The 24,594-nt window shown below is 43.2% G+C and overlaps 1 protein-coding gene across 1 annotated transcript; it reads right to left on the bottom strand.

The window, feature by feature from the left end:
* Nucleotides 1-537: 537 nt before the first annotated feature.
* On the bottom strand, nucleotides 538-23,662 carry LOC146637990 (uncharacterized). The gene is made up of 5 exons (XM_085365321.1): nucleotides 23,584-23,662; nucleotides 22,449-22,563; nucleotides 21,644-21,688; nucleotides 12,783-12,864; nucleotides 538-6,924 (listed from the first exon to the last, which is right to left on the bottom strand). The coding sequence occupies exons 1-5, from the start codon at nucleotides 23,660-23,662 to the stop codon at nucleotides 538-540; spliced, it is 6,708 nt and encodes a 2,235-aa protein (XP_085221447.1).
* Nucleotides 23,663-24,594: the final 932 nt, after the last annotated feature.

The raw sequence follows: 24,594 nt of genomic DNA, 5'->3' as shown, positions 1-24,594 counted from the left end.
GGTACCTGGACCTGAGGTATAGAGTTTGCTTGGGGAGTGTGATTGTGTGTACAGTGTCCAGGTATGTCTATCCCTACGTTGGGTGAGTGCTGAGTGTTTGTATATGTGTGCATGAGGGTGGGAATGCATGTTTGTGTCTGTGTCTATATGTCAGGTCGGGTCTTACACACTGCTGAGGCTGTTTCCGCCACGACCCACCTCCAGTAATTGGAGGAAAATGGAAGGATGGATGGATAAACATTTCAAGAAAAAAACGATGCATTAATAGATATTAACTCACAATTGTAACACGGAAAAGGTTTACAATTTATTTGTGCCATTTCAACATCTTCTTTTTGTCTTCTGAAGGCTGATTTCAGGCTTAGCATAATTAAAGAACCATACAAAAATGTTTAAGTCGTTTTGCACAGTTTCAGGAAACTTTAGCATGTAAAACACTTTGTAGCATTTTTACACTAAAATGCATTGATTTACATTTTTTTATTAAAACACCACCAGATTTTTCAGCAGATGACTGACAAGCAAAGCACCGTTTACTCATCGTGACTGACATTCTTGGAGCAGTTGATCCACTGAAACATTAGTTTCTCTCAGAACCAGCTTCAGGTGCCCACACTCATTGTTGTCACTGATCCAGCCCCTTAGAGAAATCTTCATAGCTTCTTGGTTGGTTCCATAAAAAGTCAGAATAACTTTCTCAGATGAAACCTGATAGTCACATGCCAGCGTTGACTGGGACGCTAAATACAAGACATCTGTGGCGTTGTCTGTCGCACAGTTGTCTATGGTGACTGAGCCGTTGCTGAAAGTGAACATGTAAATGTCATTTCCATCACCTCCAACCAGATAATCTCCACCAGTGGACACCAAGATGTCGTTACCATCTGAGCCTTTGAGAAGAGAACTTTCATAACCAGACACTAAGATGTCCGAATAGATGGTGCCGATCACAGTTTCCACATCCTTCAACACGTCGCCCTCAGCGTCAGCATGGTGGCCTTGGCCCGTCAGCAGGTTAACATAAACCCCTTCACCCTTCTCATGATCACCCCGATAGAGAACAGAGTCTCTGCCTGGACCTCCGTCCACCAGATCAGCTCCTGGTCCAGGAAGGAAGACGTCCTGGCCAGAGTTTCCCATCAGTGTGTCATTTCCATCTTCACCATAAAGAGTGTCGTCTCCTCTCCCACCAATCAGGATGTCAGCTCCATTTCCTCCTACCAGCGTGTCATCTCCATCACCTCCATCCAAGGCGTCGTCCTTCCACCCACCAATCAGAGCGTTGTCTCGGTTGTTGCCTATTATAACATTCGACTGGGAGGGGCAGCCTTGCACTGTGTGAACCTCTGACAGATTTCTCTGAGCGCTGAGGTCCAAACGACAGTCCACCGGAGACTGTGTGAGAGTCACTTTGAAAGCTTCTACCTGATAGAAAGAGTCGTCTCCAGCTGAGTTTAGAGACTTGAGTTTGAAATGGACGCCATCAGAGCTCTGAAATTCTAGATGCTGATGTTTTTCACCATTAGCATAATTGCGGAGAACGAATTCTAATCTTTCCTCATTTTTCATGATTCTAACATGAACATCATTTCTTGTTGGTTCCATTAAAACTGTTGAGTCCAGTATGACTCGACTTCCATCAAGGAAATCCATATCTACCAGCACAGTGTCAGTTTTCTGATCTTCTGCAAAGTTATCAATGATTATGCTTTCATCCACATGTTTGATTATGTAAGTGTCTTTGCCTTCCCCTCCTATCATCAGTGCCCCCCCGGTGTGTGGATCCAGTAAATTATCATTGCTGTTTCCAACCATGACGTCAAATCCTGAGGAGCCGTACATTTCTTTCACTGAGTCACTGAGTTTCATCCATTTCCCCAGACAGGTTTCACATCTCTGGTTTCTGTAGTCGATGGTTAAAGGCAGCATTAAATCCCATCCACAGCTGCTGATGCTGGGCTTCAGTCCAGCTGTTACTCCATCACTGGTCTTGATCTGCAGGTGCTGATAATTCTTTGATTTAAACCAGTTCTGTAAAATAACAGTTCTTCTGCCCTGTACCTGAACGATGATGCTCTGACCTTCACATCTACATGTTATATGCTGATATTGTTCTTTAAGGAAGAGCAGGTCCAAGGTTAGATCTGGTGATAGATTGTTGATGGTTTTCACTCCTTGTCCTGCTGTGATAACGTACCAGTCCTCTCCTCCTCTCCCCTCAATGAAATCATCTCCTAATCCAGGGACAAGAACGTTGTGTTCTTTGTTTCCTTTGATGACATCGTTATAGTTTGACCCGCGGACCTCTGTCACGCTGTCCAAAGCATCATCCTTCTCAAGGTCCACCTCCAGAGGAGACAGGGAGCTGCTGTAGTCAATGCTGAGGCTCTTTATACATGTGGTGAAGATGTTCCTCTGCAGGCAGTCAGCTTTGTTATCTGACACTGTGAAGGTGATCAGATCCTTTGTGATGAACAGCAAGTGTCTGTGTGCTGATGATCTGAACCAGTTCACTACAGCAACATGAAACACTGTGCTGTCATGGTGAGCCACCAGATGAACATCATCACGTTCTACCCTGACTCCAAACGTATGAAGATTTGCTTCTATGATGGCCAGGTCAGTTTTCTCGTCTCTGGAGTAATTTTCAATGAGCACAGAGGAAAGTTTTCTGCCTTTCACCATGTAAATGTCTTCTCCTTCATCACCAATCAGAAGATCTTGCCCTCCTCCCCCATCTATCAGGTTCCTTTCTCCATTTCCAATGAGTTTATCATCATACTGAGACCCAAAGATGTTTGTAACTGTGCGTAATAGTGGCTGTGATGCATCAACAGCTGCACCGTGTTTCTCAAACATCTTGTTAATTCCTCTGGCCACCAGCTGAACTGAAGAAACCACCGTGGAGGAAATCTCAAATAAGACTCCGTCTCCTGACATCATGTTCATGTGACGATAATCTTCTCCTAAAAACCAGTTTTGTATTCTTACAGTATGACTGCCCTCATACATCAGCACAGCATCGTTTCCTGACTTAGACACAGAAATGTGGCTGTAGGCGACACTGAAATGCAGATTGTCTTGTGCTCTGGAGGGATCGTAGTTGTTAATGATCGTTTTCCCTCCATTCTCAGGAATGATGTAGGTGTCCCTTCCTCCTGAGCCTTCGACATAACTTCTCTGTGGACCGAGGAAGAATGTGTCATCCCCTGGTTCCCCATGAAGTCTGTAATAGTAGCTCAACATGACTTCAATCATATGTTCGTCCTGTGATTTCTGAACTGCAAAAAATCGATTAGAGTCTCTGTTTCCCCTGTATGTCCCGTACCTCGAATTGGTAAGAGTTTCATAACCTGAAACCACTGTCACAGATCCAGCTGGTATGAACATGAGTATTTTTCTTTCATATGTCGCGTGCTCTAATCCATGTGACTCTCCCAGACCAAGAATTATATCTTTGCTTCCATCTGTGTTAATGCTCCAGCATTGTCTTCTTGGACTCTCATCACGAGAAACAAAATAGTCCATGCAGAGCTCAGACTGACCCTCATCAGCGAGGCAGAAGTTAATACCTCCTCCATTCCAGGAGGAGGCGCCAGCAGCAAAATCAATGGCTGTCGTTCCATCCTGTTGCTTTGTGACTTTATAATATTGGTGATAATCTGAGATCTGTGCAACAAGTCTTCGTCCCTCCTCAATTTCAGCATAACGCCAGTCATAAAACACACTAGCCACATGTATAGCAAAGTGCATGATCCCTTTTCCCAAGCCAACAAAAACAGCAGCTATTTTGTCCAAAACTCCAGCGTCCGCTGGGAGGCTGTTCAGTTCATTCTGGATGCCCATATAAACATCATCAATGGCCATCCGCACTACTGATAGAGCCAGAGTTATAGGTGCGATGAAAGGTGCCAGTTCAGGCTGAGCAAGCTCAACAACATCTAATGCAGTCATGGTAATATCTAATGCAGCATCAATGTATCCCAGTGCATCTCCTCTTCTAAAATCTTCTGCCACACTGTAGATCCCAAATCCAATTCCCACTATTGGTATAACTGTCATAGCACGCTTCATTGCAGGGCTCCTCATGATTGTTGCTGCAGCTTTTGCGATTCTTGTGTTTGAAGTCAGAGCTTTGCTTGCAATAGCAGATGTTGTCATAGCCGTCACTCCATGAGCCGTCTGCAAAGACCCCGTCACACCATCTTTGATGTTTCCCTCTTCAAAGGCACGAGCAGCTCCTTTCAGTCCCAGCATCAGGCCCAAAGCTCCAACAGCAGTTCCAGTCCTCTCTACATGTTTGTTGACCTGATGGGAGGCTGCTGAACTGTGCTGCTCCATCTCATGCACTGATGTCTCAATGTTCTTCCACATCTTTTCACTGTAATGTTGACTCTGTGGAGATAAATCGACCCTGAACTCCTCGGGCTCAGCACCAGCTCTCTCTGACACGAGCTCACATACAAACTGTCCGTTTTCCATTCGGGCCGATCCCTCCTGAAGACGCATTCTTGCCAGATTTTTACCATATCTTGCCATTAGTGCAGCATGGACCTCTTCAGTTAACGATGCAGATGTTCTAGAGAAATAGGATTCATGTTTGAAGGTATTCTCGAATTCTGAGGCGGAATTCAAGTCACGCCTTGTGACGTAGCCATCATCGTATCCTCCCAGTGTTCCAGATGTGGAAGGTTTCATAATATCTCCAGATGTTTCTACGATGCTGGGAGATTGCTCAAAATTTTCTTTGTAATTCTTGTAATCAGCTAAAAATAAACCTTTTGTGTTTGCGTTTTCTGTAAATATTTTGTAATCAGTTGCTATCATATCAATCCATTTATCTACATAACCTTTTTTACTCCACTTATCAAACAGGTCATATTCCAATTTTAAGAACTCTTCTCTTGAGTTAGTGAATCCCCGTTTTTCTGGGTCAACCCAGCTTCCTCCTCTTGCCATTGGGTGATTGTCAAAGAAGAAAGCCAGGCCAGCTGAGTCATATTGATTTAAAGCCATATCCAAGGCCATAAGTGTCAAAGGGAATGTTCGGAAATTTCTCACAGATTCACTTATAACTGATGCAGTGAAATATGTTGTGAACCAGGCCTCAGTGGATAGTCCTTGGTTGACATGTGCGTGCTCTCCACGAAAAATATTTCCCACATATTTAGCATAGATTTGTTTTTGTTGGTTTTGGCTATTTCTATTGTTTGTTAAAATGTTGTTTCTCATGTGTGTGTAACTTTCTCTGCCCACCTGTGCATTAATACATCTCTTAATCTCATCAATTACGTTTGCGTCTCTTTGATTGTTGTCAAGCCATTTTCCAACCAGGAACACGTACAGTTTTTTATGCTCAACTTCATATATCCAGTTATTGATCTTCAGGTATGTTGTCCTTGTTTCTCCATTCTTTGCAAAGTGATGAATTATATTTTTAATGTCTTTCCCTGAATTAATCTGATAACATTCATTAAGGACTTGTATTTTTTCACCATAATTATTTAGCCAGTCTATATAATTTTCAGTTCTCCCGTTTACAGTCCTTTGTCTTCTTTTTCCTATTACATATTCTTCTATTTGTTGGTTGTTGACTTTGATTTTCTCTGGTACTGGTTGATCTGAGTGAAAGATTCCCCAAGACAGAGCCTGAAGCTCATCAATGGCAGATTTAATCTCGGGAACTTTATTTTGGTCAATCTTCGGGAAAACTTCTGGGTTAACAAATCTCTTCGGTTCATCTGGCCAGCTGTCTTCTCTTATAAAATTTTGTTCTGGTTTTTTGTTTCCCCCGTTTTTTGGTCCACCCAGAAAGTTTCTTTCATTGGTAAAAACAGCCTCTCCTTTACTTCCAGGCTCATTTCTCATTATTACATCTCCGTTTCTATCAAGGGTTGCTACCATTTTCTTGCTGTTGTCTTTATGTCTCCATTGCAGCCCCTCTGGAGAGATTTCCTGAGTGATTTTCCTTCCTGTGTGTGTGACTTGGACGAGAGCGTCCCTCACATGAAGCTCTGTCTTGATGTTCTTTTTATGGAGGTCCCTCAGCAGAGTTTCTATGAATCGTTGGTCTGATCCGACCTCACAGGCCACCACACTCGTTGTTTTAATTTTATCGCTGCCTCTGTTTGTCCTTTCAATGATTTTTGCCACATCTCCTGAACTGTATCCTGACAGTCTCATTTCTCTTGCGTTGTCTCTTTTACCATGACCTACCAGCACCAGTCTGCTGTCCTCTGACAGAGACACTGGTTCACCGTGGATCAGTTTGGGTCTTTGGTTTTCATCAAGAACATAGACAGAACTAACTGCTGGATGTTTGTCATACAAATATTCAGCAGCTCTTCTGACCACAGGATCATTTTCCATCATTATGATCTGCTGGTGGTCATACTGTGTGGTGTGATCAGCTGGTCTTTGTGGGATTTTGTAGCTGGAAACTGAGTCAGGTCGATCCATCACCTGGTAAATCTGCTGATTGTTCTGGTTGGTTTCTAAGACTGTTTGGAGGCCGCGGAGCATAAAAACCCGAATGAAGTTCTGTTGGAACTGTGTGGTTGTGTTTCCATCGAGAGAGAAAACTGGAGCCGCTTCCAGAGATGGTTTCAACATCAGCTTTGCAAGTGAAGATCCATCAAGTCCAGACACAGTTTGTCCATCTTCTGAAACACTTCCAAATATTTTCACTACAGTGTATCTGTCTGCTGCTGGTACACAGGTGTCGTTGAACAGGCAGTCCTTGGTGACTTTCACGGAGTAATGAGGATCCTTGCTGTATTCCTGCTGGACTCTGTCACTGGTGGATTTTTCTCTGTCGGTCATGATCAGAAGTTTTTGGCTGTAGCTGTGGGAGATCTCTGAAGCACCCAGCAGCCAGTCTTGTACCTTCTGTTTGTCGATATGTGCCAAGAAGGCATTAAAGTCCTGAAAAATGAAGCAAAGACTGAAATGAGAGAGAGCTCCAGGATAACTGTTTTGGTCTCAGTTAATTTCTATAGGATGAAATTTGTGAACTTTTTTTTGGATCTCTAGATATAATCTTAACAATCTGTTTTGTTTATGTAAACCTACAGTTTGAGCCAGACACTCACATTATTTAATACTACTACTACTAATAATAATAATACATTTTGTTTAAGAAAGCGCCTTTCAAAACACTCAAGTGTGTACACAAGCAATAACAGCAACAAACATAATTTAGAAAATAGTAAGGATAAAACAGAGCAAATAGATAAACTAAATTAAAGTAGCAGTATGGAAAAGCTTATGTGGAATAGGCTAGTGTGAACAGGTGAGTTTTGAGTCTGGGAAGTGATGTTTCATATCTCAGGAGGAAGGGAGTTCCAAAGACGGGGGGCAGAGCAGCAGAAAGCCCAGCGCCCCACGGTGGCTAGCCGGGGGGAAGGGATGGAAAGAGAAAGAGAGGAGGAGGATCTGAGACACCGAGCAGGAATGGTAATGTGAACCAGGTCAGAGAGGTATGAAGGCGAGAGATGATGGGTAGCCTTGAATGTGCACAAAAGTATCTTGAAATTGATGCGGTATTTAACCGGAAGCCAGTGAAGCTGCAGAGCAGGGGTGATGTGGTGCATAGAAGGGGTCCTGGTGATAATACGAGCAGCAGAGTTCTGGACACGTTGAAGCTGATGGATAGATTTTTGACTACGACCAAAAAGAAGAGAGTTGCAGTAATCGATCCAGGAAGTGACCAGGCTATGAACAAGACTAGCAGCGGCATGTGGGGAGAGAAAAGCACGGAGATGATTAATGTTACAGAGTTGGAAATATGCAGACCGAGGGATGTTAATGATGTGGGAGTTAAAAGATAACACCCAGACTTTTCACACATGGGGAAATGGAGAGTGGCGAGTTATTGATTGTAGTAGAAGCTATTAGTTCTGGATAGTGTTGGTTCAGTGCTGAACAGGAGAAGCTCTGAGTTCGTCTAAACAGAGGGTGAGGGAGGTCCGGGGAGAGAGCAGGTTTAGTGGACAGATAAAGCCGGGTGTCATCAGCATAACAGTGAAACTGAATATTGTATTTATGAAAAATGTGTCCAAGGGGAAGAAGGTAGATAATGAAAAGAAGGGGCCTGATCAGCTGTCATCAGTGAAGACCAGCAACAGGTAACATAAGTGACCTGCATACCAGGCTAATTATAGTGAATTAAAACTAAACTAAGAACTAACTGAAATTATTTTCTGAATTTGAAAAGCTAACTACAAATGATACAAAAATATGGAGGAAATATTCTTCGTGTTTGTTAGTTGGGTTAAATTTGTAATCCCAGCTTTCCTGATGATGCGTTTACTGAGACTAGGGATGTTTACACGACTGCTTTCGAAAGGTTTTGTGTTTTTATTGTAATACCTGCACTGAGTTTCTTATGTGCACATAATATTATAAAGTGATTGCAATGAACCCTGACTGATGGACATCAGGTGAATCTAATGCAGAGCCAGATGCAAACTCTCAGATTTAGCCATTTAGCCATTCTTATATTTTGCTTGTTCTTGTGGTTTATTTTTGCACACCTCTGTTGCTTGTGAAGCTGGCACACAAGAATTTCACTCGCATGTACTGTACCAGTGTACCTGCACATGTGATGTGACAATAAGAGGGATTTGATTTGATGGCAGGACTTGAGAGGAAGTAACAGGCATTTGGTGAGACGTAGTAAATTATAGTTGTGTTGCACTTGCATCCATTTTGATGGGAGCTAATTAAGGCTGCTGGCCATCAGTGTTGGTCAAGTTACTTGAAAAAAGTAATCAGTAACTAATTACTGATTACTTCCCCCAAAAAGTAATCCCGTTACTTTACTGATTACTTATTTTCAAAAGTAATTAGTTACTTAGTTACTTTTTAAAAACACGATTTACAACCTGAGTAGGTGATAAAGCGATAGATCTTTCAGCCCAATTCTACTTTTTCTGCATAATCCATCATACAAAATGTAATCAAATGGAAAAGTCTCTTTTTAAAACTTGTTTTATTAGTTTTAATCTTTTAACTTTATGCATCAAGCAAAAATTTAATTATCTGCAACATTCTCTGACTGGAAGAAATTAGTTTAACATTTAAACCTATTTTCTGCACATTCCAGCACATAAAATAAAATAAAATATTTTTTGTGTTTACACTCAGTCTTTCAAATAGATGCAAGTAAAACACAGCAGAAAATAAATAAAGTCAAAGACTCAGCGGTCCTGTTGCTCTATTTTCACCTGTAAAGCAGGAGTGGGGCAGGCGGAGGTTTACCCTGGTGCAGGTGTGCTGCGGTCAGTGGAAGAATCCGCGAGTTTCTCTGTGAGTTTCCCATTACGTCGTAGCTACTCGGTGCTTGTTGGAAGTTTAGGGGTTTTTTCGCTGTAAAAAGAAGTTTTCTTCCCACGCACAGCGGACACTAATGTTTTTGTCACTTTTTATTGAATCAAACTCAAAGTAAGGTCAGTACTTCCACGCTTTAAACGCTGCACGCTCATACTCTCTCTGCACTCGATATATGATGCACTGTTGATCTGCACACAGCTGTTGTCACGAACGTCGCACTCGCTTACGTCACTGTCGTGAGACATTCTCGCAAAAAATTACGGTTTTAGTAACGCAGTAACGCAGCGTTCCTACGGGAAAGTAACGGTAATCTAATTACCATTTTTGCAATAGTAATCCCTTACTTTACTCGTTACTTGAAAAAAGTAATCGGATTACAGTAACGCGTTACGCGTTACTGCCCATCTCTGCTGGCCATAAAAATATACATTGAGAGTTGTTAGTGTTCCAGTGTGGAGAGGAAGCAAGTTGCCTTTCATAGTGAGTATAGGGCTGGTATTAGAAATGCAAAACACCGCTGCCTAAGCTTGAAAGACACTGCTTCCCATGGGCAACCGTGGCTCAGGGGGTTGGGAAGTTTGTCTTGTAACCGGAAGTTTACCGGTTCATTCCCCTTCTCTGTCTGTTTTGGTCGTTGTGTCCTTGGGCAAGACACTTCACCTACCGCCTGCTGGTGTTGACCAGAGGGGCCGATGGCGCGAACTGGCAGCCTAGCTTCTGTCTGTCTGGCCCAGGGCAGCTGTGGCTACAATTGTAGCTTCCACCAGTGTGTGAATGTGAGAGTGAATGAATAGTGGAATTGTAAAGCGCTTTGAGGGTCTCGATGGGTAAAAATGTTCTGTGAAGTGTGACATTTTAATGCAAAACTATGAATTCTTTATAATCCCAAATTCACAGACAGCTGAAAGATGTGGCTGAGCATCACATTAAGCTTACAACCAACAAGTGCATACAGCAAGTAGTACAACATTGTGTAATCCGGTTGTTCAGTGATGACACGACGAATCCTACTTCCGGGCCTAAAGTAGTCTGCGTTTAATATGGCTTTTGTGTTGTTAACATGTTTAATGTTATGTATTTTCTTCTATTTAATCTCAAAAAGCTCCTAAAACAGTCAGTGATCCCTGTTGACCTCCCTCGGCTTTTATTACCGCTAATCATTTATTTAAGCTCAGTTTTTAAAACCTTAGGATGTAGCTACAGCCCAGCCCATGCAGCAGTATATGAATGACTAACCTCGTATTGTGGATGGATTATCTCAGTTGTTCTCCTGGCTGAAGTTTGGTCCTTTTACAGCATCCTGCCATGCGATTACATTTGTTCCTGACCACCGAGAACACTCACGCTAACTTTTATCGAGTGGAAAAAAAGTTAGCTTGTTTATATTATGCTAACATAGCTGTGTCGCTAGCGGTCACGTAGCACATCATTATATAGCAGCTAGCCCAACTTCAGTAACCCTACAAACGTCACTGCTGTTTAGTTTTCTGTCTTCATTTATGCTGGAAGTGATAACAGAGCTGTACGTTTGAATTTGTTTCCAAAACCCCGCAGTCAGGACATGCTATATTGTATTTAGATAGAAGCTAGCGAGCTAACTCCCTGCTAACTTCTAACTCCGTTAAATGTCATAAATTCCGTTTTCATGGATGCCTGGATGTTAAACTCAATTGTTACACCTGGTAGAGCAGAACGCTGATCATTTTATTAAAGATGAAAGACTTTAGACAGTTTTTCAACTCTCAGTAATGCCACAGTGATCGTTTGATATATGGACCTGCAGCGGAGTTTAGGCCCAGACACGGCTAGTGATGTCAGACTGAACAACCGGATAACTAAGTGATTACTGCTCTGATATGTCGACCTGTACTTAAGTGTGACAAATACAAAAATTCAACATCTCCTCGTAGCAAACCCAGCTACCACTATGAGCTGTCTGTTGTATTGTGTCCGTTGGTAATGGTGTTTGTCATTTGAACTCTTTTTCTTTGTTGTGTTGTATTCACGATGAATTCATGTTTTGTGCCGTTTTAGGAAAAAAAAAAGATACAGATACTGAGTGGAAGGAAATGCTTATCTTTATCAGCCTAATCAAGTTCTATTTTAGTTCTAATGAAGTTCGTCATTAGAAACAATGTCTTTCTTCTCAGCACTGTTTAATCTATTAAACTTGGATTTCCAGGCTTCTACCGTTCTACCTTTAAAAGCTGGAGAGCAGTCAAATGCTGGAAGTGGAAGCTAAATTGGCTAGTCATTCATATGTATATTAGGTTGTTACCTAGGAATTCTGGAGGGAGGGGAGTGGGGGAAATAAATCTCCAAAAGTCACCAACTTGGAGTGTTTCAGTTTGCCATCTTAGGGAGAAATCAACACACATGGGTGTAGGTCCTTTGTTGCTGAGATTTATTGATGAAAACAGTACAAAAAACCAACCATTTGTACACATATTTACAAATAATAATAAAAAGCGAGTGAGTACATTACAACATTTTCAGCAATCACTCACAATCCTGGCACTGCCATGGTATCTGTAGTCTGCATTTACCACATGTGTATCTGTAGCAGTGAACACATCGCACAGTGGCCTGATTTTTCTTGCATCATGTGGAGGTCCATGAACCAATGAACATGCTCCGTTTGCTGTGCATGTTGAATAGTCCATTCTTGAATGCTATGAAGCATGTCAAGAGTGATCAAGAGTCGAAAAAGAGAGCTTGTTTGGGGACTGAGACAGCGAAAGATGGCACAGTGTGGCGTGAAGAACATGTGGGGACCCGTCTCCCTTTCACCCCAATAGAAGCGTACGCTGCAGATGGAGAGCCAACGGCTAAGGCCAGGAGAAGTATCTCGAGTCGCCTTCAGAGCTTCCTGTGTTTCATCACTCTTGACATGCTTCATAGCATTCAAGAATGGACTATTCAACATGCACAGCAAACGGAGCATGTTCATTGGTTCATGGACCTCCACATGATGCAAGAAAAATCAGGCCACTGTGCGATGTGTTCACTGCTACAGATACACATGTGGTAAATGCAGACTACAGATACCATGGCAGTGCCAGGATTGTGAGTGATTGCTGAAAATGTTGTAATGTACTCACTCGCTTTTTATTATTATTTGTAAATATGTGTACAAATGGTTGGTTTTTTGTACTGTTTTCATCAATAAATCTCAGCAACAAAGGACCTACACCCATGTGTGTTGATTTCTCCCTAAGATGGCAAACTGAAACACTCCAAGTTGGTGACTTTTGGAGATTTATTTCCCCCACTCCCCTCCCTCCAGAATTCCTAGGTAACAACCTAATATACATATGAATGACTAGCCAATTTAGCTTCCACTTCCAGCATTTGACTGCTCTCTGGCTTTTAAAGGTAGAAACGCAAAATGATGGCTCCGCGGGGGTTTAAGTGTTCATGTGGTCATTTTTTGTCTCATGTTTACTGACCTTCTCCTTTGTAATGACACAAGCTGGGAAGTTTTCACAGTCCTGAAATCCATCCAGCAAAGTTAGTGGCTCAGTGTCCAGCCTAATGGAAAATTAACATATTAGCATTACTGCATTGATCTCATAACCCTGTGAAAGAAAAAAATTGCAAGAATATATTTAAAAATCGCAGTTCTTCGATCTTATACAACAGTCAGAGGTTCAAAGGTTCTACATGGGCTCCTCGAAATCATACTCTAGAGCTGAGCTGCAGGGTTTCTCTCACACCTTTTTGCACTTGCTGACTTGTAAAAGCCTACAATTTTTATTTCACCATTTACTAACCGCACAGAGATGGCATCGTTTAAATATGTTAAAGTTTTCTTTAAACAAACAGTATTATTAAAGTTTTTCATGACTGTTCAGTAACAGTGTCTGTCAGGGCTTCGTGGTGTGGAGAGAAGGAAAAGAGGACTCAAACGTAGGACTCATTGATTAGCGATGAGAGAAGATTATAGTGGATGAATGAAGAGAACATGAACGAAGACTGACTGGCTGGCTGAACTGAAGACACTCGCACAGGGACGACGACAACAACATAATGAACTGGAGGAAACTAAGGACTTAAATACACAGACTGATGAGGATGATAATGGCAGACCAGTGAGTACACAGCTGACTAATGACCAGTGTTGGGCAAGTTACTTTGAGAACGTAATTAATTATAGCTACTAGTTACTTCTTCAAAAAAGTAACTGAGTTAGTTACTGAGTTACAATATTCTAAAAGTAATTAATTACTTGAAAAGTAACTATTACGTTACTTTAAAAAAAAAAAGTTTAACCCTCTGGGGTCCAGGGTAGAATTGGCCATTTTTAACTATTTCTGATGTTTCCTCCACATTTCACCTTTAAAAACTATTTATTTGCCTTGTTTGGTCTCATCAGCACAACCTCACGTGTCTGAATTTACAGTCGTGTTTTCATTTTGACAAACTGTGTTAACACATGTTAACACAATTGATCTAAAATCAGACAAAAAACATAAAATCTGAGTAGAAAAAAGTGATATTTTTTTACTGTAACAACCACAAACATGTTTATTGAATCATATTTCATAACTTTAAATGCAAATATAAATTGTCAATTTTAAAATCCTATGCACAAGTTCTGCAAACAACATCACAGCCTGATACCTGCAGGTCTGACAGCAGCAGGTGTGTCACTCCTGTTTCTACCCGGAGACAGCAGTCGCCTCATTGTTCTGACACACAACACAAAACTATCCACAACACTACACGCTAACTACACAAGACAGCACGCCACTCCTAAAACTTCCCCCTCTTTCTAAGCAACCAAATGTCATGTTGCCATATGATTTTTTGATTGGTCGCCATGGTGCATTTTTCCACCAACACGAAAGGGCAGGGTTTTTTTGCTCATAAGCAGAGAGCGCTCGCTGCGCTGTCCTTAGACAGCAAACGTGACGAAACTATTGAGGAAAAAACGCCGCGTATATCTTGTTTATCATGACTCTGGTTTTACTGGCCTATCAACACAATTTAAAACCTGGTATATGTCACCTTGTTGCTTTGTCTTTAAGTGGTCATGTGATTGTCTTACCATGACTCCTTTATTCTTCCTCAGTCAAACAGCAGCACTCATGCCATTGTTTTGCCCCCTGAGCTCCAGGTGTTGTGTAGTGATGTGTCGGTCGCGAACGAAACGGCTCTTAGAGCCGACTCTTTAAAGTGAACAACGCGAGCCAGCTCCTTATCCGGTCTTTAAGTCTGACGTCACTAGCCGTGTCTGGGCTTAAACTCCGCTGCAGGTCCATATGTAGCCGGTCTGGCCTTAAACTCTTATTGCCGTTAGTTCTCTGCGTTGTGTTGTGCGAATGACCAGAGGAGTCAGCTCTCACTTTGCCAGCTGGGTGGATTTATTCTCCCAGAATTTTAGTTACTTTAACTGTGTTTATTCGCTCTGTAACTGAGAACACTAGCGTATGCTCACCTCTCCTCAGCGGGGCCTCTCGGCGACTGAGGAAAATAGCGCGCAGCTACAGGAAGTGACTTCGTGGGAAGTCAAAGGTCACACAAACAAAATAAAAGCTCCCAAAATATAAATACAGAAAATAAACATATATAAATAAATACATATACATAACCAATACTGACAAAGCGAGATAACACTGCAGGATGGACCTTTGGTGAAATATAAATTATTTTTTAATACACCCGTTACATCCACCCCTCCTAGATTTCACCAAAATCCAGAACAGTCAGGTGAACAATCTAATTGGAACACAGGGACAAATCTACAGAATTTATGACTCCTGGGCACGGGTTTAAACCTCCGAGCTATAAGCTCTAGTATCAGCTGTATAAGCCACCTACCAGATAGGTTCAGAAAGAGCATGAGGGTGATCAGGGCTCAGCCTTTCTTAGATCAGTGTGATGCCATTTACACCACACACATTCCCAGCCATCCACACACATCAATACCTTAAAAAGACACTATGTATTTAATTGTGCCATAAGGATACTGTCCCGTAGAATCAAAATACAGAAAGATCTCTAAACACCTGGGTTTACTTAAAACAGCGTAAGAAGAGACTGAGACCTTCTGCTAACTGAATTTGCCAAACGCTTAAAGCCAAAAGGCTTTTGAACCATGGACTCAATGAGTCGATTAACTCTTTTACTAACTCGGCCAGCTCGCGTCATGACAACATTGTCCGGGCCTGCCCGTGGCTGTCCTTGTGGACCCACATCATGACATACATCCGTTGGAGGCATCTGCGTGTCGGCGACATGCACAGGGACTACTGATAGGGGCTTGGTGTGTGCATCACGATCTGTGTCTGATGGATGTGAGTGAGTGAGTGCAGTTTCTGAAAGTGTGTCTAACACAGACGGGAGGTCCAAGTCAGGTTCTGCTACCAAACTGTCCAAGTCTGTGTCTCTGTCTGGGCAGTCCTCTCCTACCAGGGAACACTGGGTTGAATCCCCTGCAACCACCTCTGGAGCTTGTTGACTTGTCTTGCCCAATCCCGAGAGTCCCTCACTCAGGATCTCCTGACTCTCATCATCATCTGAGTTGATCCAAGCACTGGTCCTGTCCTCTGCAGTCTCCTCATCCAAGGAATCTAACTGGTCTGACGCACATGACCCTCCCTCTGATCCAGTGTCACACAGTTCAGTAGTCACTACTGGCAGGAAGCTGATATTTAAAACCAGGTTGCGATGTACCACCTTTATGTTGCCTCTGTCATCTTCCAACTTGTATGTGTGAGTCTGCAGATTTCTGTCTCTGACTGTGTACACTGTTGCATCCCACTTGTCAGCAAGTTTCTTCTTTCCTCTTTCACCCTTATTTGCAATGAGTACTCTGTCTCCTATGTTCAGATGAGTGCCCTTTACTTTTCTGTTATATCCTTTTGCCTGTTTGTCTTGTTCCTTGATGGCATGAGTCTGGGCAATCTTAGCTGCCTCATGAAGATGTGACATGAGTGTTTTCACATAACTTTTTTGATCCACAACTACAGGATCACAGAGCACCTGTTTAAACATCACATCAACGGGGGGCCTCGGGATGCGGCCAAACATGAGCTGAAATGGGGCAAAACCTGTGGTCTCATGTACAGTTGCATTATATGCAAATGTCAGACTTTGTATTTGTTGAGGCCACTTGTTCTTTTCTCTGAGGGGCAAGGACCTAAGCATGTTGCCAAGTGTCCTATTGAACCTCTCAGTCCCTCCATTGCCCATGGGATGGTATGCCGTAGTATGGGATTTGGAGACCCCTGAGAATTTGAGCAGTTCTGCCAAGAGCTCACTTTCAAAATTTGCCCCCTGATCGGAGTGAATCCGCTCAGGAAACCCATACACACAGAAAACATGGTCCCATAGTTTCTTAGCCACCTGCTTTGCAGTCTGGTTTGTGCAAGGGAAGGCATGGGCTAGCTTAGTGAAATGATCTGTAAGGACAAGAACATCTACTGAGCGTTGCTTACTATCCTCCGCACTCCAAAAATCCAAACACACCAGCTCCATAGGGGCGGAGGTTCTGATGCTCTCAAGTGGGGCTCGAGCAGAGGGTTCTGGTGTTTTGGCCAGGATGCATCTTTGACAGCATTTGACTCTTTTATATCAGACTCCATCTTCGGCCAAAAGAACCGTTGTCTTGCCAGATATAAAGTCTTCGCTTGCCCCTGATGTCCTGCAATATCATGGACACCATTCAGTGCCTTTGCTCTGAGACTGTCAGGCAAAACAAACTGATGTCTCCTTTGTTTACTCAGGGGGTCCTTTGTGATCCGATAGAGAACTCCATTTTGGATCCTAAGCCTTTCCCACTGTTTAAATAACACCATGGCTTTCACATCAAATCCTGCCCTTTCACGCCTGGAAGGTCGCCTTCTCCTTGTGACAAATGGTAAGATCTTTGAAATACTGGGATCAAGTTCCTGGCTATGCTGGAGTTCCTCTAGTGTGGACACAGGAAATGACTCCTGTCCTGGCCACACTAGGTCCTGAACAGACTGGAACAGTTCCACAGCCCTTGTTTCAGCAGCCAGATCCCACTCACTGTGAAAATCCAGGATTGCCTTAACATCCATAGCATCACACCCAGGCTGAGACGAGGGCGTCTGCAGTCCTGTGGTGCGGAAAGGTGGTGTGTCCACGCGTTGACCTTGGACCTTCAACCGGAATGCATTTTGTATTCCCTCAGAACTGACACTCTCAGCTTCAGCAAGGAGGTGACTGTACTGCTCTGTGATCAGCCTATGGCTGACTGTTGTTGCAAAGGGGTCTCTGCTGAGAGCATCAGCTACGACATTCTTGGTACCAGGTATGTGCTTCAGATCAAATGTGTAAGGAGCAAGCTTGGACACCCAACGCTGCTCACAAGCATCAAGCCTTGGTTTTGTCATGATGTAGGTGAGAGGGTTGTTATCTGTCCACACTGTAAAGGGATGACCTCTTAGCCAGTGACTGAACTTCTCACACACACTCCATTTCAATGCCAAAAACTCTAGCCTGTGGGCTGGGTACTTTTTCTGTGAATTGCTCAGGGTCTTACTTGCATGATTTCCTGTTCTTCCATTTCAGACAAAACTTGTCGCAGCTTTTGATAATGTGCGGGAGGGACTCGGCGGTAAGGAAGGCGGAATGGCCTCTCATCAGTGAGCCTGATGCGGTGTACAAAGCCTTCGGCCTTGCCACAGTCATGTGCATGCTTGGAGAAAATGTCATTGTACTTCTCAAGCATTTTAACCAATTTCTCCTTCCCCCCTTGACCAACATGGCACAGGTCAATATCAATTTCGCTGAGCCCAACCTGTTTTAGTCTCTGTTTAAGATCAGTGAGGTGGGCATCATCCTTCTCTTCCTCCTGCACAGATTTCTGGGGTCGACAGGTGCCCTGGAAAACTTCAAAATCCTCAACAGCAACACAAGGGGACACGTCAGCCAACTTACTGTTTCTTTTCAGGGTGACTGGTTTATCCAACAGGTTAGTGACCTTCATGGGAACCCACCTATCACCCCACAATGGCGTTATGATGCGGCCAACCATGATGTTACGTGGCATGGACTTTGATGAAGTGGCTTCAACAATCACTGTGCTCCCTGGTGACATAGAAACATTACTCGGCAGCTTGCCCCAGACTAGATGCTCTTGTCTTGCTAACAAGGTGACTGACTGCTGAAGCTTGACTGTGCCAATCTTGTCTGGGAGTTCTTCACCTCTCCCTCGGGATGAATTAGCCATGAGGTCAAGAAACTGCTCACACTCTGGGGGACAACCGCCACCTGACACGAGGCGCCAATAGTCATTGGTTATTTTCAACTGGTGCATGAGAAACCGGATGACATTTGTGCCAATGATTATATCATCACGTTGACCTGGCACTACAAGGATGGGAACAATACAGGTCTCTCCATACAGTTTCATTTCAACTTCATACATGCATTTGGGCTTGGTAAGTGTGCCACCACAGCCTACTAGCACTATTTCTTGAGGCAGGGGAGTGGGTTCTGGCAGTGTATTCTCACTCAGCATACTCTGTTCTGCTTGCTCACTGAGTGTGCACGCCATGGAACCAGAGTCAAGCATACCCTGCATGTGGTGTCTGTTATTAATGCTGACAGGAGTGTAAAACAGTTTGTCAAACGGGCCAACTCTCTGTGTGTTTTGTACTACCACCTTAACACCATCTGGTGCAGCTGCACATGCTTTAATGTAATGCTTTTCAACGTCATCACTGCCGAGGGTTTCAACATCTGTGCCCACACATCCCCTCACCAAATGCGGGCCAGCTAGTTTAAAGGCTGGGTGTCATTAGGTTGGGAGGCAGGGCGCCTTTGAATCGGTGAGCGACGAGGGCAGTTTCTCTTAATATGGTTTGGCTCAAAGCATGCAAGGCATAGGTGTTTCTGCCTACAATGCACAAGGGTAGAATGTTCAGGGGACTGGCATACTCTACAACATCTGGGTCGGGTCTGACCTGGAGGAAGCTGTTTGTCTGCAACCTGGTTATTCTGCGATAAAGCATGGTCAAAAAGGCTGATTAGTAATTTCAGGCAACTGTCATTACAAGGGGACTTTACTGTCTCATTTGATCCCGCCTGCACCTGTGTTTCTCCCGGGTGCATTGATGTCGCTAGACCATCAGCTGCAGGGGTCTGGATGTTAGCTTTAACTGGTGTGAGACACTTAGACCTGGGGGGCATACGCTCTTTCATCTCAAGCTGGTACCGATTCACCTGCTCCTGAATCTCACTGGCTGTCCACTTATCTGGTGCCTTGAACTTGAAAACAGCAGCAAGGGTGGGATCAGGGCAGTACTTCACAAACATCATGGCTGCCTCCTGGCAGGGATCCTCCATGTGCCGTCCGAGTCTCTTCAGGCTTTCCTCTGCTGCATCAACTGCCTTATTCAGTCTGACCCAATATTCTACAGGAGTTTCTCCTGGCACTGGAACTGTGCTGTAGAAATCGGCCATAGGCATACACGAATATGTCATGTCACTGAAATGTTGCCTCAGTATGTCATATATAACATTTGGATTCTCACAAGGTTTTCACGATGGGGTGCTTCTCAGGGTTATTCTTACAATGTCCTTAGCTTTGCCCATCAACTTGAACATTGTTTCTTGGTACTGTTCCTGAAGGGGTGTTGCTCGCTTCTTGACATACATTCTCATCAGCTCCTCCCACTCACAGACTGTATGTTTATCCGACCCATCTCCTCTGAAGACTGGAGGCTCTCTCACATCTGACTGCAGGACTAGCTTTGCCCCAGTCAGGTTAAGGTAAGTGGGCTCGCTGGGTGGCTGGCTTACACTGCTCTGAGCTTGTGCGGCCCCGTCATCCCTTTCCCCACATTCCTTTTTCAACTGATCCCTAATGGTCTGCCCCACCTGTTGAGCTATATGTGTTATCAGGTCATTTAATGCTGGGTCTGCTGTGGCTGAAGGGTCTGAGAATGAGTTACCTTTACCACTACTGGAAGATGTGCAACCAAGTATGCGAGTGGAACAGAAAGCTGGGGAGCCTGCACTACAAACAGGTGTACTAGGCAACCCCTCAATTACCCTCCCTCTTCCCATGGCAAAGCTGAACCCATCACTTGAAACTTTTTCATCATCCATTGTTATAACATATGTACAATGCAAACAGCAGAATTAAATTTACCTTGTAAACAACAGTCCAAAAAAAAAGGTGCAAGTGTTTCCTCGAACGCTTGGGATTTGTGTTCAGAGCTTACATTAAATTGTCCATTACAGCAACCTCTGGTGACCAAACTGATGTTGATCGCGTCTCCACGAACCACGATGAGCAAGTCTGAAGTGGTGTGGATCCGGGTCACGGCACCACTGTAGCCGGTCTGGCCTTAAACTCTTATTGCCGTTAGTTCTCTGCGTTGTGTTGTGCGAATGACCAGAGGAGTCAGCTCTCACTTTGCCAGCTGGGTGGATTTATTCTCCCAGAATTTTAGTTACTTTAACTGTGTTTATTCGCTCTGTAACTGAGAACACTAGCGTATGCTCACCTCTCCTCAGCGGGGCCTCTCGGCGACTGAGGAAAATAGCGCGCAGCTACAGGAAGTGACTTCGTGGGAAGTCAAAGGTCACACAAACAAAATAAAAGCTCCCAAAATATAAATACAGAAAATAAACATATATAAATAAATACATATACATAACCAATACTGACAAAGCGACAAACCGTTAGAAGAATATAGGCGGGGTGTCAGGCTCAAGGAAGGAGTTCGCTGGCTTATATCAACCCTTGTGCCTCTTCCCCCACCCTCAAAAACAGACAAAAAGCAGTTCATCTCCCCATTTCTTGAGATACACGGCGTCTTAAAGTCTGAAACAGTCAACAAAGCGCAGTTGGGCATACCCCCCACCCCCACCCCTCCCCCAGAGGGAAATGAGAAATGAGTAGATCAGAGGGACAGCTCATGTTGAGCAGTCTAGAGACAAAGTTAAGTCTGAGGCTGAGATGGTTTGCACACATGCAGAGGGAGAGTGGATATACTGGCCTAAGGATGTGAAGATGGAAAGAGGAGAAGCTCAGAGAAGCTTCATGGATGTGGTGAAGGAGGACATGCAGAGGGTTGGTGTCACAAAGGAAAATATGGACGCAGTATGAAAAGGATGCAGATGAGCTGCTGTGATGACCCCTAATGGACTTTTTGGCTCATTAATAACCAAGTATTTCAACAAAAAAAAAAATCCAGTGTATTGTGAAGCACTGTCCAAATTATTTTACAAATACTTGCAAAGGACATGAAATATCCAGGTATGAGACAGCAATTTTAAACACGCTAAACACCATTTAAAAAATGTAAATGACTGAAAGCCTCTTTACCTTTTTACAGATCTTCCAAATCTTGACAGGTGGTAGCCATTTCCCCTAAATGAAACACATTCTGCATTATACTTTTTGTTATGGATTACTTTTTTACTTTTGAAAAAGTTGCAGTGTGCTGTGGTTGCAAGTAGTAAATGTCAAAGTTAAGTCTCAAATTTTTAGGTGCATTCTTCGTCATGGGCATTGGGTCTTTCTCTAGTTCTACTTCCTTGTCTCATCTTGTCTGATTCGTTCCCACCTGTTTCCTCTCCCCTCCTTACATGCTGTGTATTTATTGTCAGAGTCTAACTCCTGTCCTTTGTCATTTCCACCCTTATTCTGTGGTTTCACTAGACGTCAGGTTGTTGTGTGTTATTCCTGCATCCACCTCTGTTTTTTCAAAAAGACTTTGGCATTAAAGCTGTTTTTGAATTCAACTCCTGTCTCTGGCACACTGCGCTATATTGCATCTCCAGCAAACTATATTCCCTAAAACATTTTCTCAATTAGTTTCCTACTGAGTGATGAGGCCATGAACACACCAGACTGGTTATTTTATATAACAGATACCAGTGCATGCTGCTTTGTCTGTGTTGGAGCAGAAAAAAAGATCTCCACTAGGAGACAGCCAAGATAGCTCATGTTTTCAGTAACCTTTGCCCCCTGATATTAAATATTATTTTTTTTCCACATGTGACAAGGCTTATTTAAATGCTTCTATGACACTCGCACTGAAAGAGCCACACAGTGCTTCTAATAACCAATGTCTATGATACCCACAGGGGTTTTAATGTAGTAACAGCTGTTAATAGCCATAAGATACCTGGTTGTTGAGGAGTTCATAAGCTTTTCATCAAACATATGTTCAGACAGTCCTTGGAGTTGATGCAGTGCAGCGATGTCAGAGCCGAGTTCCTCCCACTCATCATCTCTCACCTCTGAAAGCATTGAAACACAGTTTAAAGCTCAGCAATTTGTTAGGGATGGGGAACTAAGTCCTGGTTCTGGCCGAGAACCACTTCTACACTGGATTTGTATGCCCCTAAGATGCACTATCTTTTAAAAACCTAGAACGGGCAATCCACACTTTTATCCTATCTCGACTGGGCTACTGCAACTCTTTATATGTAGGTGTCAGCCAGTCGTGTCTAGCACGGCTCCAGCTGGTCCAGAATGCTGCAGCTCGTCTCCTGACACGTGCAAAGAGACACGAACATATCTCCCTGGTGCTTGCCTCTGTTCACTGGCTCCCAGTTTGTTTTAAAATTAAATACAAAATTTCATTGTTGTTAAGAAAAACACAATACAACATAAATATTATAACAAACTAAACAACATGAATAAAATATACAACAGAATAAAGTACTATACGAAAAAGAATAAAACGCTCTGTTATAGTAGGAAAAACTGTCGATCTTACGTGCTGCACAATAATATTTAATATTTAGTATTTACTGTTATATTCACATAGATCATCGCCATGATGTTGCTCTGTTTTTTTGCTGGTTTTCTCTTTTTTCTTTCTCAACAGGTGATCCAGGTGATTGATATATGCATTTTTTGTCTGGTTTTTTTGTTGGTTTTTGTTTTTTTTGCCCTTTATCACCGTTCCTCTTCCCCGCTGTTTTACTTTCTCCCCTTTCTTTTCCCCAGTCAAGTCTGTCCTGTATTTAGCAGGTTAAAGTAAAATAAAATAAACAATAAAAGGTGAATCAAATAGACCAATAGGGCAAGGCCCGGATGGTCCATTTGGTAAAGTAAATCCGTTGGGCATCTTTCTTCGCCTTTAGACAATAATTCTGATGCAAAAGAGCCAAACGGGACAGGCAGAAAAGAAAAAAAATATTAGGAAAAACTGCACTTGGTAACATTGCACACCAGAGAGAAAGTTGTGTATGCGATATGAGTGTGTGTTTGTCTGCACATGTGTGGTCATCTGTAGTGCTGTAGTCTCTTACCGAACTCTTCAGTGAGGCTGAGGAGGCTGAGGATGACCAGGAGCTTCAAACTCCAGCAGCCCTGCCTCTGTCCTGCCATCGCCCTGCAAAATATTATTAACATGACACTGTGACACAGTCCAGTTGGAAACATGTGAACATGGATCACCCCAAACATTTTCACAGTTTCTACACAGGTTCAGGCATTCTCCTGTCATGTTTAGTCCATGCAGTCATGGTTCTGGATCTTTGACCAGAATTTGAATTTGGAGTTGAATTGTGAGTTCATTATCTGATTTTGTTGAGCTGCGGTTTGGATCAGATCAACCGCAGCTCTTATTACGCTGCCTTGACGACGTTAAACAGTGGTTATCATTAAATTTTTTACAGCTAAACGAAAACAAAACTGAGGTTGTCATTTTTGGCAATTTCAATCATATCGACAGCACGTTGGGTACCCTCTCCTCGTATTGTAAAACACATGTAAAAAACCTCGGAGTTTACATTGATGGTTCTTTTAAATTGAATAAGCAGGTGAGTGCAGTAGTTCAGTCCTGTTTTTTTCAGCTAAGACAGCTAGCCAGGATAAAGCCATACCTTCCGGCTGACGTCTTCGAGCGTATCATCCACCTTTTTCTTACTTGCAGATTGGACTACTGCAATTCATTGTATTATGGCCTAGATCATGCCACCATCCATCGCCTTCAGATGGTTCAAAATGCTGCTGCTCGCCTGCTAACCGGTACCAAACGGAGAGAGCATATAACCCCAATTTTAGCCTCATTACACTGGCTCCCTGTCCCCTACAGGATCCAATTTAAACTCTTACTTTTTGTTTTTAAGTCACTCAACGCCCGAGCCCCCCCCTACTTGTCAGAGCTCCTCTCTGCCTATGCTCCAGGAAAACCCACGAGATCTAGTTCAAAACTATTGTTGTCCATTCCACGGACTAACCTCAAATCTCGTGGTGATAGATCCTTCTCTGTGGCAGGTCCCAGACTTTGGAATAGTCTCCCCTTTAATATTAGATCT

The sequence above is a fragment of the Diplotaxodon limnothrissa genome, linkage group LG2, assembly GCF_057381915.1.
Source record: "Diplotaxodon limnothrissa isolate DT_005_m linkage group LG2, D_limnothrissa_male_GT1.1, whole genome shotgun sequence".
Classification (NCBI taxonomy): domain Eukaryota; kingdom Metazoa; phylum Chordata; class Actinopteri; order Cichliformes; family Cichlidae; genus Diplotaxodon; species Diplotaxodon limnothrissa.
This window is presented reverse-complemented; position numbering and strand designations above follow the sequence as displayed.

Bases quoted from the DNA above. Each gene is read 5' to 3' on its own strand.
- LOC146637990 (XM_085365321.1), bottom strand. From the start codon at position 23,662: ATGGCAGGACAGAGGCAGGGCTGCTGGAGTTTGAAGCTCCTGGTCATC. The intron at 21,689-22,448 runs GTATCTTATGGC...TGTTTCATTTAG, and splicing joins ATGAACTCCTCAACAACCAG to GGGAAATGGCTACCACCTGT. The intron at 12,865-21,643 runs GTAAAGAGGCTT...ATTTTCCATTAG, and splicing joins TTTGGAAGATCTGTAAAAAG to GCTGGACACTGAGCCACTAA.